General features: G+C 56.2%; 8 protein-coding genes across 9 annotated transcripts; 3 read left to right on the forward strand and 5 right to left on the reverse strand.

Moving 5' to 3' along the window:
* Window positions 1–334: 334 nt before the first annotated feature.
* IUM83_08993 (putative importin) lies at window positions 335–3,679 on the forward strand (the record flags this gene model as incomplete). Of its 2 annotated transcripts, none has more annotated exons than XM_067933402.1 (3): window positions 335–3,293; window positions 3,370–3,491; window positions 3,557–3,679. In XM_067933402.1, 3 exons carry the CDS (start codon window positions 335–337, stop codon window positions 3,677–3,679), a joined length of 3,204 nt encoding a protein of 1,067 aa, XP_067781055.1. The 2 variants fall into 2 exon arrangements, with proteins under 2 accessions (XP_067781055.1, XP_067781054.1); XM_067933401.1 differs by having other exon boundaries at window positions 3,572–3,679.
* Window positions 3,680–3,774: 95 nt separating this feature from the next.
* IUM83_08994 (Armadillo-type fold) lies at window positions 3,775–5,375 on the reverse strand (the record flags this gene model as incomplete). The annotated part of the gene is made up of 4 exons (XM_067933403.1): window positions 3,775–4,271; window positions 4,350–4,544; window positions 4,632–5,216; window positions 5,282–5,375. 4 exons carry the CDS (start codon window positions 5,373–5,375, stop codon window positions 3,775–3,777), a joined length of 1,371 nt encoding a protein of 456 aa, XP_067781056.1.
* A 418-nt stretch (window positions 5,376–5,793) lies between these two features.
* On the reverse strand, window positions 5,794–6,255 carry IUM83_08995 (nuclear transport factor 2 family protein; the record flags this gene model as incomplete). The annotated part of the gene is made up of 1 exon (XM_067933404.1): window positions 5,794–6,255. One exon carries the CDS (start codon window positions 6,253–6,255, stop codon window positions 5,794–5,796), a length of 462 nt encoding a protein of 153 aa, XP_067781057.1.
* Window positions 6,256–7,620: 1,365 nt separating this feature from the next.
* IUM83_08996 (uncharacterized protein) lies at window positions 7,621–8,397 on the forward strand (the record flags this gene model as incomplete). The annotated part of the gene is made up of 2 exons (XM_067933405.1): window positions 7,621–7,627; window positions 7,706–8,397. 2 exons carry the CDS (start codon window positions 7,621–7,623, stop codon window positions 8,395–8,397), a joined length of 699 nt encoding a protein of 232 aa, XP_067781058.1.
* Window positions 8,398–8,946: 549 nt separating this feature from the next.
* On the reverse strand, window positions 8,947–9,799 carry IUM83_08997 (Dynactin subunit 5; the record flags this gene model as incomplete). The annotated part of the gene is made up of 5 exons (XM_067933406.1): window positions 8,947–9,041; window positions 9,100–9,202; window positions 9,281–9,395; window positions 9,478–9,593; window positions 9,671–9,799. The coding sequence occupies 5 exons, from the start codon at window positions 9,797–9,799 to the stop codon at window positions 8,947–8,949; spliced, it is 558 nt and encodes a 185-aa protein (XP_067781059.1).
* Window positions 9,800–10,105: 306 nt separating this feature from the next.
* IUM83_08998 (Sperm-tail PG-rich repeat) lies at window positions 10,106–11,426 on the reverse strand (the record flags this gene model as incomplete). The annotated part of the gene is made up of 7 exons (XM_067933407.1): window positions 10,106–10,311; window positions 10,376–10,461; window positions 10,699–10,799; window positions 10,857–10,911; window positions 10,989–11,164; window positions 11,242–11,343; window positions 11,424–11,426. 7 exons carry the CDS (start codon window positions 11,424–11,426, stop codon window positions 10,106–10,108), a joined length of 729 nt encoding a protein of 242 aa, XP_067781060.1.
* Window positions 11,427–11,755: 329 nt separating this feature from the next.
* On the forward strand, window positions 11,756–12,796 carry IUM83_08999 (manganese-dependent adp-ribose cdp-alcohol diphosphatase-like; the record flags this gene model as incomplete). Its single annotated transcript, XM_067933408.1, has 1 exon — window positions 11,756–12,796. One exon carries the CDS (start codon window positions 11,756–11,758, stop codon window positions 12,794–12,796), a length of 1,041 nt encoding a protein of 346 aa, XP_067781061.1.
* Window positions 12,797–13,234: 438 nt separating this feature from the next.
* Window positions 13,235–13,645, reverse strand: IUM83_09000 (uncharacterized protein; the record flags this gene model as incomplete). Its single annotated transcript, XM_067933409.1, has 2 exons — window positions 13,235–13,275; window positions 13,360–13,645. 2 exons carry the CDS (start codon window positions 13,643–13,645, stop codon window positions 13,235–13,237), a joined length of 327 nt encoding a protein of 108 aa, XP_067781086.1.
* Window positions 13,646–14,047: the final 402 nt, after the last annotated feature.

Here is a 14,047-nt window from a genome sequence, read left to right on the forward strand (position 1 = left end):
CACTCGAAGCCGAATACGAGAACTTTGACAAATTGTTTTCAGGGCTGAGCGAAGAATACAGAAATCGAGTTCGGTTCCATGACAAATGTGTTGATCTTGTGTGCAATCGGATACAAGGAGCGGTTGAAGCCCGCTTTCAAGAAATCTGCCAGCCGAACGCCTACTAGAATATTCATGCTTCGAAGCTAAGGAGTTTTTTCGGCCTGTCTGTGTCCACTTCGTGATTTGGATAACTTGACTCGGTTTCACTATGCTCCCCTCACTTGGCTTCACGACCATCACTCTTGACGCTCACAACCAAAAAAGCGCGGGAACCGAGAGCAAGACGCAAGTGATGGAGCTGGTGCAGCTACTGGAGGGCAGCCTGTCGGCGGCCACGGACGTGCGCGCGCAGAGCGAAGCGCAGCTCACGGCGCTGCTGCGCACGCCGGGCTTCGCGCTGCAGCTGGGCGAGTTCCTCTTCTCGGCGGAGGCGTCCGAGGCGCAGCGGCAGCTGGCGGCGCTGCTGCTCAAGAAGCTCGTGACGTCCCACTGGGCGGCCAGCGAGGAGGACGAGGCCGCCGCCGCGCCGCCCTACGTGGTGCCCGAGCAGGAGAAGGCGCAGGTGAAGCAGGCGCTCGTGCTGGCGCTGCAGCAGCGGCTGGAGCTCTTCGCAGGCAGCAAGCTGCAGACGGCGCTGTGCCTGATCCTCACGGCCATCTTCGAGCGCGACTGGCCCGACCAGTGGGCCGAGATCCTGCCGGCCGTCATGGCCATGATCTCGGGCCAGGACAAGCTGCGCATCGACTTCGCCGTGCGCTTCCTGTCGCTGGCGGGCGGCCACTTCTCGAGCGACAACTGCTGCGAGCTCGTGGCCTCCGTCTTCCCGCACCTGCGCCGCGTGTTCGTGCTCTCGAGCGAGTTCCCGGCGGGCACGCGCTCGCGCATCGCCCGCATCGTGCAGAGCAGCCTGCTCATGGTGGGCATGGAGGCGCAGGTGGGCAACGCCGCGGCGCGCCAACTGCTACACGAGAACACGACGCACTGGATCGCGCTCTTCCTGGAGCAGCTCGCGGCGCCCGCGCAGAGCGTCAAGGACTACTCCATCAAGATCCAGATCCTGGCCACGCTCGCGAGCTTCGTGCGCGAGTGGCCCAAGGAGATGACGGACCTCATGCCGCAGATCATGCCCCAGGTCTACGGCCTCATGCTCAACGACGCTGACGCCTATGAGCGTGACGTGGTGCTGAGCGCCGCCGAGGAGGAGGAGGGGTACGACAGCGACGGAGAGGGCGCGCTCATTGGCCGGAGTGCCATGATCGTCGCTGCCTTTGAGTTCGTGCGCGGCGCGATCCAGGCGCCGACCAAGAAGACCCGCCAGTTGATCGTCGGAGGACTGGCCGACTTTGTTTTCGTCATGATCGGGTACATGCAGATCACGGTGAGCCAGATGGAGTCCTGGCAGGAGGACCCCAACAAGTACGTCGCGGACGAGGACGACGAGAGCCTCGCGTTTAACGTCCGCAACGCGGCGACGGACCTCCTCTCGGAGTTGGAGGCGGTGCTTGGACGCAAGGCGGTGGTGGCTGCTCTTGACGCGGCTCAGAGACGCCTGAAGGCGGAGAACCCGAACAACTGGCGTCTTCAGGAAGCAGCTCTGCTGGTCGTGGGAAGCTTGGCGACGTCGACACTTGATGCCATCAGCAAGAACGCCGCTGATATCTCCCAGCTGCTGGACCTTTCCGCTTTCCTGCAGACTTTGTTTAAGGTGATGAACGCAAGCAGCCAGGAGATCTATCTGCGTGCGAGAGCTCTGTGGTGCGCTAGCCGTCTTGCTAAGGGTATGAACCAGGAGATGCTGGATGCGTTCCTTCAGGTGGCCATTTCGGGTCTTGAGCAGGGCCAGGTCCTGCCCGTTCGCATGTATGCTTGCCGAGCTATTGGCGCCATTATTCGAAATGACACGGGCAAGGCACACCTTCAGGAGGCCAACGCTGTTATCATCGACCGACTGACAAGTCTTGCAGAGCAGTCGACGCACGAGACGCTTCACATTGCTCTCGAGACGCTGGTCGTGGTTCTCCAGGAGTCGGAAGTCCTCGCGCTTGAGTCGGCCCACCGAGTTGTGGCGTGCTTCTTGCACCACTGGGGCCAGAACTTGAACGACCCCTTGATTTCCGAGTTGATCGACGGTGCGTTTGGAGCTCTTCTTCAGCTGGACAACGCTGCTATTACGGCTAAGCTCCACGAGCAGGTCTTGCCTGTTGTTCGCTCGATGCTCATTCAGAGTGTGTCGGACCTTGAAGGTGCTGGAAATGGCATCTACACTGCTGGCAGTGCGCTTACTATTTTGAAGACTTTGCTGCGCCACTCCTTCGCTTCAAGTGATACTTTGTCGAGCGGCGGTGCTGACCTTGCCACCCAGCAACTCGGCGCTCAGGTTGTTCAGCAGACGTTCGAGCCGCTTGTTACTGTGCTTGGTGCTGTCGAGGACGAGAAGGTGCTCAACGCCGGCTCCGAGTGCTTGAAGTGGCTTGTGATGTTTGCGGTCGACCCGCTGGCGGCATACACCACGTCGGCTGGAAGCAACGGTATCGACACGACCCTGTCTGTCTCCGCGAAGCTGCTGTCGCCTGCTGTCTCTGACGCGAGCGCGACCTGCGTTGGCGGTTTGATTACCCAGATCCTGCTGAAACTGGGCCCAAGCCTGCCAACGGCCACCGTACAGTCAATTCTCAGTGCTGTCTGCGCTCGACTTGCTGCAACGGAGCTCCCGTCGCTGGTGCAATCTTTGTGCATGGTGTTCGCTCGACTTGTTCACTCCCATGGTCCTGAGATTCTGAACGTGTTGGAGCAGCTGCCACCTCCGGCTGCACCGGCAGGCCAGGCTCAGGCCCCGAACATGCTGACTTTCGTGTTCCGCACTTGGATCGAAAAGCAGCAGGACTTCTATGGACTTTACTGCATCAAGGTGACCATGAGTGCTCTGTTGAAGGTCGTCGAGTGGAATGACCCTCGAATCAATTCCATCACTGTGACTGGAAGTGCGGTGGACTCGGAGGACACGGGTGCGTCTGGATCGCACGGCATCCAGACTCGGTCCAAGGCCCGAAGCACCCCTGCGAGCGGCAAGACCCAGTACACTACTGTGCATTTCTTGACGAAGTTTGTTGTCATTCTTGCTAAGACGATGTCGAACTTGGCGGAGGACGAGGAGGAGTGGGAATCGTCGGATGATGACTCGTCGGATGGCGAAGGTGATGACGAGGCTATCTCCGGTGGTGGCGCGGCTTCCTCTGTGTTTGCTCCTGCGGGTGAGTGTTCGCGATTAGCGCAGTATGGTATCATTTTTGTTGTTGTCGTGCGCTCTACTAACATTTGTATCTACAGAGGACTACGAACTTTTGTCGGATCGCTTGAATGCCGACGGTGGTGCGCCGGCTAATGATGGCGAAGAACCGGAGGAAGAATTCGAGGCCTACTTTGACCCTCTCAATGAGGTTGACCTGAAGGTAAGCACTATGATATTGCATGGAATTTCGATTAAATTTTACCGGACTCGTTTCTTCTTTTCTAGGGCGCTATTCCTCAGGCTTTGCAGAATATTACGGCCAACGCTAGCGTCCTCCAGGCGATCATGCCGGAGTTGACGGCTGCGGATAAAGAAGCACTTGCGGCCGTGTCGGCTCTTTCGTCGTAGACCCTGGAGACTTGCGGACCTCGCTTCACCTGTGCTGTGGTGTGCTACACCCTGTTAACAAAAATCTCACATAGTTTCTGAATTGTTAACGTTATTTATGCGTCCGCTTTGCGCTTTGGTTTCTCAGGTGACGGTGCACCAACTTGATCCCACCGAATGAGTCGCAATCTCCGAGTAAGGATTAACACCGCACCAAGCTCTTTCCCATCAGGGTCTAATCGGATCTCTTCCAGCAAGTATTTAAGTCTATGCAGCTTCATCATGGACACGTTGAAGTCAAGAGTGGCAAGCAAGTCCAACGCCCACAGCGCTTGCTGCCCGATCTCCGTGGGCGTGAAGTCTACAACAGCCAGCGACGCGATGGATGTGGCTTGCCCTGACGCGTCGACAGGTGGTGGCGGAGGGACTTTCTTGGACTGCGTGAGTAGTCCTAGCCACTCGGCGGACTCGGACGATTGTGCTATCTTCACTAACCGATCTGCTTCAGCTTTTTCATCGGCCTTTTTCTCACGTTGCATCTCACGTGCTTTAAACAGCAAGCGAATGGAGCCATCGATGCCTCCCGTTTGACCCACCAGTTTCGCGTTTCGCTCTGAGCCAGATCACACGATTGCAGACAACGATTGAGCGACCGCAAGAAGCTTGGTGTGAGATACTTTCAACGGCTTACCTTCGATGGCTACGAAAGAGAAAAAGCGACACGCGTGAACGTACAAGCTCAAATACTTGTCGACGTCGAACCGGTTCAGCGTTTCCGTGACCAGCGTGACGACAGCAAACGTATCCAGCTCTGCGAACAGTGCCAGCCGTTCGACTTCTACTGGATCAATTGCCTTGCTTTTTTCCTGCTTATCTGATTGATTTCCTGGATTCGCGATGCGCGTGGGAGATTGGGACGGTGAGTATTGGCGAGCCTGGACGTCTGCGAGTAGTGAACATATCCGTCGGATACCTGCGAGCTGAACAAAGGCACTGTCGTGATTTTCCTTCATCATCTCAACGACGATAGGCACATTGCTGATCACGATACGCCGGACTGCGTTATCTCCGCCGTAAACAGCGGAGAAGATGGCCTTGACGTCATTTTTCACGAAGTCATCCAGCGGATTTTCCAGCACTGCCTGGTTCAGCACAGCAGGCCCGCCCGATTCCTCGAGCTGCCGCTTGCCATCGTGGCAGAGCATCATCAGGCGGAGGCAGCGAATGCTCGTTCGGAGCACTGCAATTCTAAAACGCGGGACTTCATCCGGTGGGACGACTACAAACGTCGGGAAAGGCTTATTGTTGCGCCACGGAGGATCATACCATCGCTTAAAAGTGTCAATGTCGGGCGAGAGCTCCAGCTGACGATAGTTGCGCACAGCATGCAGCAGGGCTTCCGTGACGGCTGGGTTCTCCGACAGCACCTCCACTTCGGTCGAAGCCTCTTCATACACTTGTTTGTCTGTGATGACAACGTCCATCGAGATCTCTTCAAGTGGATTCGCACGGTTGGTGCCTTCACCGAGCTCAGCAGTATGGAGGAAGTACTGCACCGCTGCAACAAGCATCGAAGCCGGTTACTAGAACCAGCGGTGTCCGTCGCAAGCAAAGATGACGTACCAGCTAGCACCGGCTCCAGGAACGTCGGATAGTGCTGCACGATCAACACGTGGGTGTGGATCTCGCCACGCAGCTCAGACACAGCTCCTCCCATGACGACAAGAAACCTCGCGACCGCTGGCAAACTAGAGGGTCACTTCACTTCATCCAAGTATTAACATCCTACGAACTGCTCCACCCAAAACGCTCAGCACCCCTGCAGAACACGTCCGATCCCGAAAACAACACTTTCTCCTTCCTGCTTCAATGCAATTTATTTATTCTCCATTCTTCTGCGTCGCTGCATGTAATACCTGCAGCGCTCGACGGCAGAATCACGAGTTCTTTTTCTATGCTTTTTACGAGTCGTCCAACAAGCGAGCGCCACCGACAGCAGCAACAGCACACAGCAAACAGCACAATGCAAGCACTGGGTCCGTGGCCACGTGTCGTCCGTCGTCTCAGCTTGTTCAAGTCAAGGGCGGGGAGAAAAAAAAATCAGGTCCGTAGCTACACAGCCAGCAATTCTGCGCTTAGGCCTCGTCCTTGTGGGAGTACTGCTTCTTGCCGCGCAGCTGCATCTCGCCGATCATCTCGAGGTTCTTCTGCACGGCGTCGGCTGCCCGCTTCTGGAACTTCCAGGCGCCGTCCTGCTTGACGACGGCGTCCGACCACGTGACGACCATGACGGGCGTGCACTTCCAGAAGACCGTCGTGTGCGACGTGACCGTGGCGTGCTCGGCGTCCGAGAGCTCCACCACGTGGCCGCTGGGCAGGTGGCGCGTGTCGGCCAGGAACTTGAGCTTCACCAGCTCCTGCAGCGCCGCCTCGATCTCGCTCGTGCCCGCGCACTGGCCGCCCACGAGCTCCTCGAAGAACGTGGCGTCCTCCGTGAAGAGCGCCAGCAGCGACTTGACCGACTTGTCGCCCTCCTCCAGCGAGTACGAGAGCGCGAACTTGTTCACGAGGTTGATGATCGCCGCCACGTCAGCCATGGTCTCTTTGCTCGGTCGGTATCTGCTTCAAGTCCGATCTGGAAATGAGGGGGATTTGGTGTGGACGTCCGCCCGGTACAACCGAACGACAGGGTGGCGAATTAGCCCGCGAATTAGCCCTAAATCGGAGATACAGAGCTGTTGAGCAAGGCACTTTTGCTGTCTTGCGAGCCGCTCGCAATGCGTCTACAGCTCGGCAATGTGTCGCTGGCTGGCTGGCTGGATACGGACACACACTCGCGTACACACACAACTGAACGATAGCCTACACGCACATGCACATGTACGACGACGGAGGTGTAGGTGCGATTCTTCCGCTCTCTATGGAGTCTCTCTGCGTACTGTCGGAAGTTGTAAATTGGAAGTGCCGCAGCGAAGTTCCACTGCAAGTGAGCGTGCGTCGAGAGCTGATAACACCGGGCCAAGACTCGTCTGTGGGCTAAGGCTGATTGCCTTATCCCCGCTGAACGGAAGCAGGAGCGCAAGACCATCGAAAAAGGAAATGAGTAAGATATCATAGCAGACTAACGCTGCATGACGCAAGAAGAAGTGCCCTCCGTTGCGAAGCGCACGAGCATTGTGCCGTGTACTGCTCGCCTGCATCGAACGCCCACACCTTCCCAGGCGTCGAGAAGCTTCACAAGCCGTGAAGGCTAGAACCCGGACAATCGAACTACGGATATTGCGATCCCACGCCGCACGCTTGTACAACCGCTGCTTCCGAGCAACCCGCGCCGTTGTTCAAACGCTGAGCGCTCCAACGCCAACTGCCTCGCAGTGCGTTTCCGCCTGCAGTCGATCAGCATGTTCCGCTCAAGTCCCCGCCGCCAGGCTGGCAGCAATGGGAGTTGGGACAGTAACTCCTGCGAAAACTTCCGCCCCATCACGATGTCGTCGGCGGCGCTGACAGCCTGTTCAAGGCGCCATCATGTGCGCTCAACGGCCGGCCGTGCACTGTCCATATATGGCTCCGCCTGCAGCAACTTGTCACGGGGCCCATGATAGCCAAGCCCAAAACAACCAACATAGTATACTTGAAGTGGGGTCGGTCTCCCGCCGGCAAAGCCCACTTCCGTCTAATTCGTCGCCATTTTTAGCAATCGGTAGGTCGCCGGACGTTCTAAAAAGGAGGCGCTTCCTGCGTGCGACCTCTTGGGCGCCTTCCTCCCTGCAGCCAGCCTCCCCACCAAAGCCCAGGCAGTCAGTCCGCGCCGCGCCCGCCGCCCCGCAAGTCGACTGCCAGCCCCCGCGCCGCCTTTCGATGACCCTCGGCGTTCTCTGCTAACGTTAATTGCGAGTTCTGGTTCTCGGTCCGGCCACCTGATATCCTCGCGAAAGCCGCAGCCTCTTAGACGTAACTCTCTCCTGCTAGGTGAGCGAGTGAGTGCCCACACCAGTCCACACCCACTCGGAGTTCTTCCGACTCTCTAACTCTCCGCCCCTCCCCCAGCCATGGAACCCAGCAAGCAAGACAAGCCCATGGAGCTCTGCGCCAACGAGGCCGTGCTCGGCAGCGCGCGCAGCGACAGCTCGACGTGGAACTTCGTGCAGATGAACATGACGCTGCTGCCCATCGCGCGGCCCCTGCCGGTCAGCGTCTCGCACAGGTTCCAGGAGGGCGCGGCGCTCTCGGGCGTCAAGCCCTGCACCCCCACGCAGAAGCTGCACCACCGGCTGCGGCAACACACCAGCAACATCAGTCCGAGGCGACACGACCTCGACTGCAACAGCGTGAGACCGGCCACGTCCCCACACGTGAGCGCCAGTCGGGGACTGCCCCCCACCCCCAGGTCCGCTTGCGGAGCCAAACGGAAGTTCGCCGAGACGTGGCACGTGCCGGCCATTGACACCTCCATGCCCCCGCCGGCAGTCAGCGCGTCGCTGAGGATGCGCAGCCTCAGTGAAGACCTGTACCCGTCAGCCCCAAGGTGTGACAGTGGCTATTCCAGCGACCCGGCCAGGCAAACCCCGGCCGGATACAGCCCACTGCACCGAAGCGCCAGCCTGTCCTCGGGCTGTGCAGCCAAGGGACTGTACAAGGGCAAGCGCATCCTGGAGCTACAGGACGAAGATCGCCGACTGCACCCGGACGATCGCATCACGGCCCCGTCGCCGTCCAAGCGGAGCAAACACCAACCGTAGTCGGTCGGCGGACTGATGCGTGCTGCGGGTGCTGCTATCGCTACGTTTCATCGCAACTGCAAATACTTTGATGCATCTCTTACTTTATTACTACGTAGTAGCTCACGTAACAAGCTCATTATCTATTTTTTTTCGTAGGACGTGCCACGGTTTCTCGCAGTAAAATGTATGGAAAACAAAAAGAAGATCGATCATTGTCAGTTGAAACTAAATGCTGGGAAGCGATTGATGATGATTGCCTATAATGTGCCAAGCACGCCACGAAAATGGATTCGCAATTTGCCACCGGCTCGGATTTGTTGTCACTGTTGTCACGACATCAGGTTTTCATCTCGCCGACACTGTCGGAGGGTGATAACTGTCAAAATGCTAGCAAACGTAGTATCATGGCTAGACGCCAGCTTGGAGTGACACCCGCAGTTGGCTATTACATTCACCTGACTTACCGTGTGCTCATTCTGAACTACATGTAAAAAAATTCGATTACAAACAAGCCTACCAAGTGTATTCACTCTTGTCTAGAGAAAAAAAATAGTCGGAGCACTACGCTCAGTTCTCACGAGGCGTAAAGTTGTCAAAGTATCGGCTGACCTGTCCAATGCACAACTCCTGCGTAGCCTCCGGCATGTCCTCGATGAGTTTGCCTGTGCACACGTGCAGTAAGTAATCCGCACAGCGGGAACAAATACACTACCTGCGTACCTGGAATGCCACCGATCCGTGAGAACGGGGGAATCACTGCGTCCGCTGGTACGACCGTATTGTCCTCAATCCGACAGCAGTCTCGAATGATAGCGCGCTTTCCCTACACGGACATTACCCCAGCAACATATTAATCAGCACCACCGCTAGACCTCAACATGGAGGGCAGAAATGCACTCACAATGACGCAGTTCTTGCCGATCTGCACGTAGGACCCGATCATCGCCGCCTCCACCACAGTGTCCTCCCCGATGTACACGTAGTCCCCCATCTTGACTGGAATGAAGGCCAGCCCACTAGTCGCGGCACACAACAAATTATACATTCAATTAGCCATGATACACGCGAACACGTTGACAACTACAAGTTGCCTCGTACGTGGACACAACCCGCGTCGGGGGCTTCACGACGCACTTCTCCCGGATGATACATTGCTTCCCCAGCGACACTTTGGCCAAGTCCGCACGCACAATTGCACCCGAGTCAATAATTGTCTGCGGCAAATAACAATATTAATATCGACATTATGTAAAATGACCCAAATATTTGGGTTTACAGGCTATGGACGGACCTTGCCGCGCAGGTGGATGTTGTGGGCGCCGCAGAGCGTGCACTTGCGGCTGATCTTGTTGCCCGTGGACGTGTGGATGTATGTCTCCGGGTCGAACTGCGTCTCGGGCGCCTCCACGTATGGGTTCATGGTCGCTGGTCTCCTTAACGGGAATGGAATGATGAAATATTGTTTTGTGTTATGTTACACCACATAATTTAAATAGTACAGCAACTTGCCCAAAGGGCATTCAATTGCCATGGGGTAAAGGTAATATTCCCTTACCTAACAGTTCGCGTTTACTTGTAATAACAATTTCCGTTCAGACGCCGCATACCAATTTGTGCTCCGTTTTGTAAAAGTACTCGGGGTCGCAGTTATGAGAGCGGTAGTGTATCAGCAGCAACTTGAAGTAAACGGGTTGAAATAAAGTACACTTCAGTGCGGTGTAGTATCTTACAACCACTTCTTGTTCGCATTGAGTAAATGAGATCGTTTCTCAGGACTAGTAGGGTGATAGAATGCTGGTCCTGGAACATTTCCCTTTCGCGGTGTTCCTTCTATCCCTTCTGTCCTCGATGTCTTGGACTTGAAAACACTAGCTGATCCCTGCTTCTCTGCAAGTTTGTCAGCTAGCGTGGGAGTTTCGTACGTCCCTGGTCCTGCAATACGTGGCAAGCGCTTTGTGAGACGCGAGTATCAAATACACACAACGATCATTCTTACCTAGCTCTCCGTCTGTCACGACTTTTCCAGGTAGACGGCCAAACCGATCGGTGTTGCCAGTGTGGAAGGCGGCACTTGTATGAGCTCTAGCAACCCAGTCGTATCGAAGTGCGCTTTCTGCATCTTCAGAGTTGTACGCTCCTGGACCGGGAGTGAAAGTTGCATCTGATCCTAGGCGCTTTACGCTCGATTTGAATATTGAATGAGGAGACCGATTGCCTCGCAACGATCGACCGAGCTGAATAGGATTCTCGTATTGTCCTGGTGCAGGAAGCTCTGTCGGAATATTCCAACCTCGGGATGTTTTGGACGAGAATACGGACTTTGAGACGTTGTGAGCATACGCTGACGATGGTTGTGCCGCATTATAGTCTGCAGGACCCGGGACCGATACATTAGGGCTCTGGTTGTTGCTGCGCTTGGGCTGGACGTACATAAATTGATTAGTTTTGATCGCGATTCGAGTAGAGGAACAACGTACAGTGTTAACAAAACTGCTCATGCCGTGCTTTCTGTTCATCGTCTTGCGATCGTCTCTATTATTGCAGAATCCATTGTATACAGGAAGTTAGCAACCGTCTTAATGATGTCGCGGCAGCAAGAGCGTAAGTACCTGCTTGGCTGGTACTGGCCTGGACCAGGCACAACCACTTTGACCTGCTCGTTAAATCGTTTCGACTTGGAAACGAATCCCGTACTATAGCCCAAGCGGGACACGGATCCTGAATCGATCGTCGAACGTACAAGGCTTGGTTGTTTGTAGTATTGTCCTGGCCCGGGCAGCTCGTTCTACATTAAATGCAGCAGGTAGTACATATCAGCACCATTTTTTCATCGTGATATAAGGCCGCTACTATCCAACGCACCTCGCAATCACCGAAACGCAGCGTTCGATTGCCGAAACCATTGCGTTCGTTGGGATCACGATGCAAAACAGTCTCGTACTTGGATGGGATCGACGAAATTTTCTGCTCAGGTTTTAAAAAGAACTTCCCATAAATGCCTTGTTCTCAAAAGCAAAGTACAACAACACCTTTCATAATCGTACCATACTAGGGTCTGGTGGTGGTTGTCTGAGCGCTGCAGCACCCCGCATAACTGATCCAGTTGCCTTCGTCCCTACTTGCCGGAAGTTAGGCTTCGTTGGCATCTCCTCAGTCGCCGGATATGTCGAAGCCGGCAACTTCATGCTCACCAGTTCCAACGCTTGTTTGTCGACTCAGCCGGCTCGGAATGCCACCAAGGAGTTCGCTATATTTACGCGGCAGACCTTCATAATTAGCTCCACCATTTCTCCATTATCAGATTCCTTCCTCAAGCCATCTCCACCCCCAATCGGATGGTGCTGCATAGTGGAGCCGAGTCAAAATCGAGTTCGCAATGACGTCAGCGCAAAGTGAGACTCCGCTTGTGTCCTTCGGCCTGGTGACCGACGTGCAGTACGCCGACGTGGAGGACGGTTGGGACTTCCACCACATCTCGCAGCGCTACTACCGCAATGCGCTGCCACAATTGCACGCCGTAGTGGCCGAGTGGCTGCGCGTGGCCCAGAGCCCAAGTCCGGCCACGAAACTCCGCTTCGCCGTGAATCTGGGCGACCTCATCGACGGCAAGAACCGACCTGCCTCCACGTCCCGCCAAGCTCTGGAGAGCACCAAGGCCGCGTGGGTGCCCTTCCAAGACGCAGTGGGGCCCGTGCACCACCTGGTCGGCAACCACGAGCTCTACAACTTCTCGGCCTCGGACATTCAGACGGAATTGGTGTGCCAACCGTCCAAGACAGTGGGGAGTGCCCCATCTCGCAGTTACTACGACTTCCAAGTGGCTGAAGCACCCAAGTTCCGCTTCGTGGTGCTGGACTGCTACGGGTTGTCGATCCTTGGCAGGGAGAAGAACGACCCAGCGTACCAGGAGGCGCTGGCTCTGCTGCGCCGCGTGAACCCGAACGAGAACCTCAACTCTCCGACGGGTCTCGAGGACGCGCAGCGGAGGTTCGTGGCCTTCAACGGAGCTGTGGACCGCGACCAGATGAAGTGGCTGGAGGCGGTTCTCGTCAAGGCGACGGAGGCTGGAGAGCACGTGGTGATTTTCACGCACGTCCCGATCCACCCGAGCACGTCGCCGACTCCTTCGAGCTTGTTGTGGAACTACCCGGAGGTGCTGGAGCTCATCCGACGCTACGCCTGCGTCCGCGTCGTCTTCTCCGGCCATTCACATGCTGACGGATACGTGTACGCGCACGAGGGCATGCACAACAAAGGCGTGCACTTTGTCGTGTGCGATGCCATCCTCGAGTGTGCTCCGGCCGAGACTGCTCACGCGCTGGTGCACGTGTTCGACGACAAACTGGTCGTGCAGGGCTACGGCAAGATCCCCACGCGCGAACTTCGCTTCCCCGCAGCTGAAGACAGCGAGGAATGAATGAACTCAGTCGTATAGAATCAACAATGCTCGAAGCTCGCTAGTTGAAGTGGAACCTGTTCGCATTGCACGGCTAGAGCTGAGATTGAGACGATGATATCAAAATAGAGAGACCAGCAGCTCAACAACACAGCCACCACACTTGCGGTCGCGCTCTCATGATTCGATTTGGCTTCAGGCGTGGGGTTTCTTATTTACGCGCCGCGTCAATTTTCTTTTCACTCCAAGGATCAGCCAGCTCGCTAGCGCTACCGTAGTCGGCACTAAACTGGTCTGGCTTCGTCCTGCCTTCGCTGCTGTCTGCAAAACCCTCACCGGGCGTCCTCTCTCATCTTATCATGAAAGACGGAGAAAGAGAAAGCGTCCTCCCATAATTTCAGACCGACCCGGCGGGTGTCCACACACGGCAGCAGAAGAAAAAGGAGAACGGTTCTCCACTTAGTGGTGCTCCTCCTCCTTCTTCTCAGCGAACGCGTGTCCTGCCCAAAATTAATCAAGATAAAGTTAAAGATCCCTTCTAAATAAATGGGTTCTCTCATAGTTGATCAGTATGGCCAACGTACTGTGGTGGCACCACCACTCGACGGCGCAGCCGGCGCCGCCCACGATGAGCATCATGTGCGCGAGCGGCTTGATGCTGCCGTTGTAGATGAAGCGGTTGCCGTAGCCCTGCGCCCAGGCGTTGAACTTGTTGGTGGGCGGGTTGGCCGAGCGCGCGGCGATGCCGGCGCGGGCGCGGTCCACCAGGTTGGCGGTGGCGGCGCGCGAGGCCTGGTACTCCTGCGCCAGCTTCTCCGGGTTGGTGTCGGCCAGGCGGCGGATCTCGTCCAGCGTGTACTCCTTGGTCATGGTGGCGGTCGAGAGGGTGAGCGCGTTCCTGAGCTGCTGGCCGTTCAAAGAGTCTGCGGCCCTCGAGCGCCCGGATGTGCGGCGGGGGGCTGTCGTGTGCAACTGGTGTGGCAGGAAGATCAGTTGTCCTCCCATTGGCTGCATCTGACCAAGGATTTCAGCCAATGGATAATTGCTATGTGCTTCACTTGAGTGACGTTGAGGTCTTTAGTGACAGGTACATGTAGCCATGTACAGTTGAAGCGGACTATCGACTGCAGCATCATCCGCAGACTTGTTTGGCTGGACGCACGTCGATCTCGTCTCCTTTGACGTGAACCTATCCTCGCCACCTGTGTGTAGGCACAGCTTGTCGGCAACAGCTTGTTGGTGTTGTGGACGCAACCCTAGCGTCAGGATCCC

This window comes from Phytophthora cinnamomi, assembly GCF_018691715.1.
Source record: "Phytophthora cinnamomi strain GKB4 chromosome Unknown Contig120, whole genome shotgun sequence".
Classification (NCBI taxonomy): Eukaryota; Oomycota; class Peronosporomycetes; order Peronosporales; family Peronosporaceae; genus Phytophthora; species Phytophthora cinnamomi.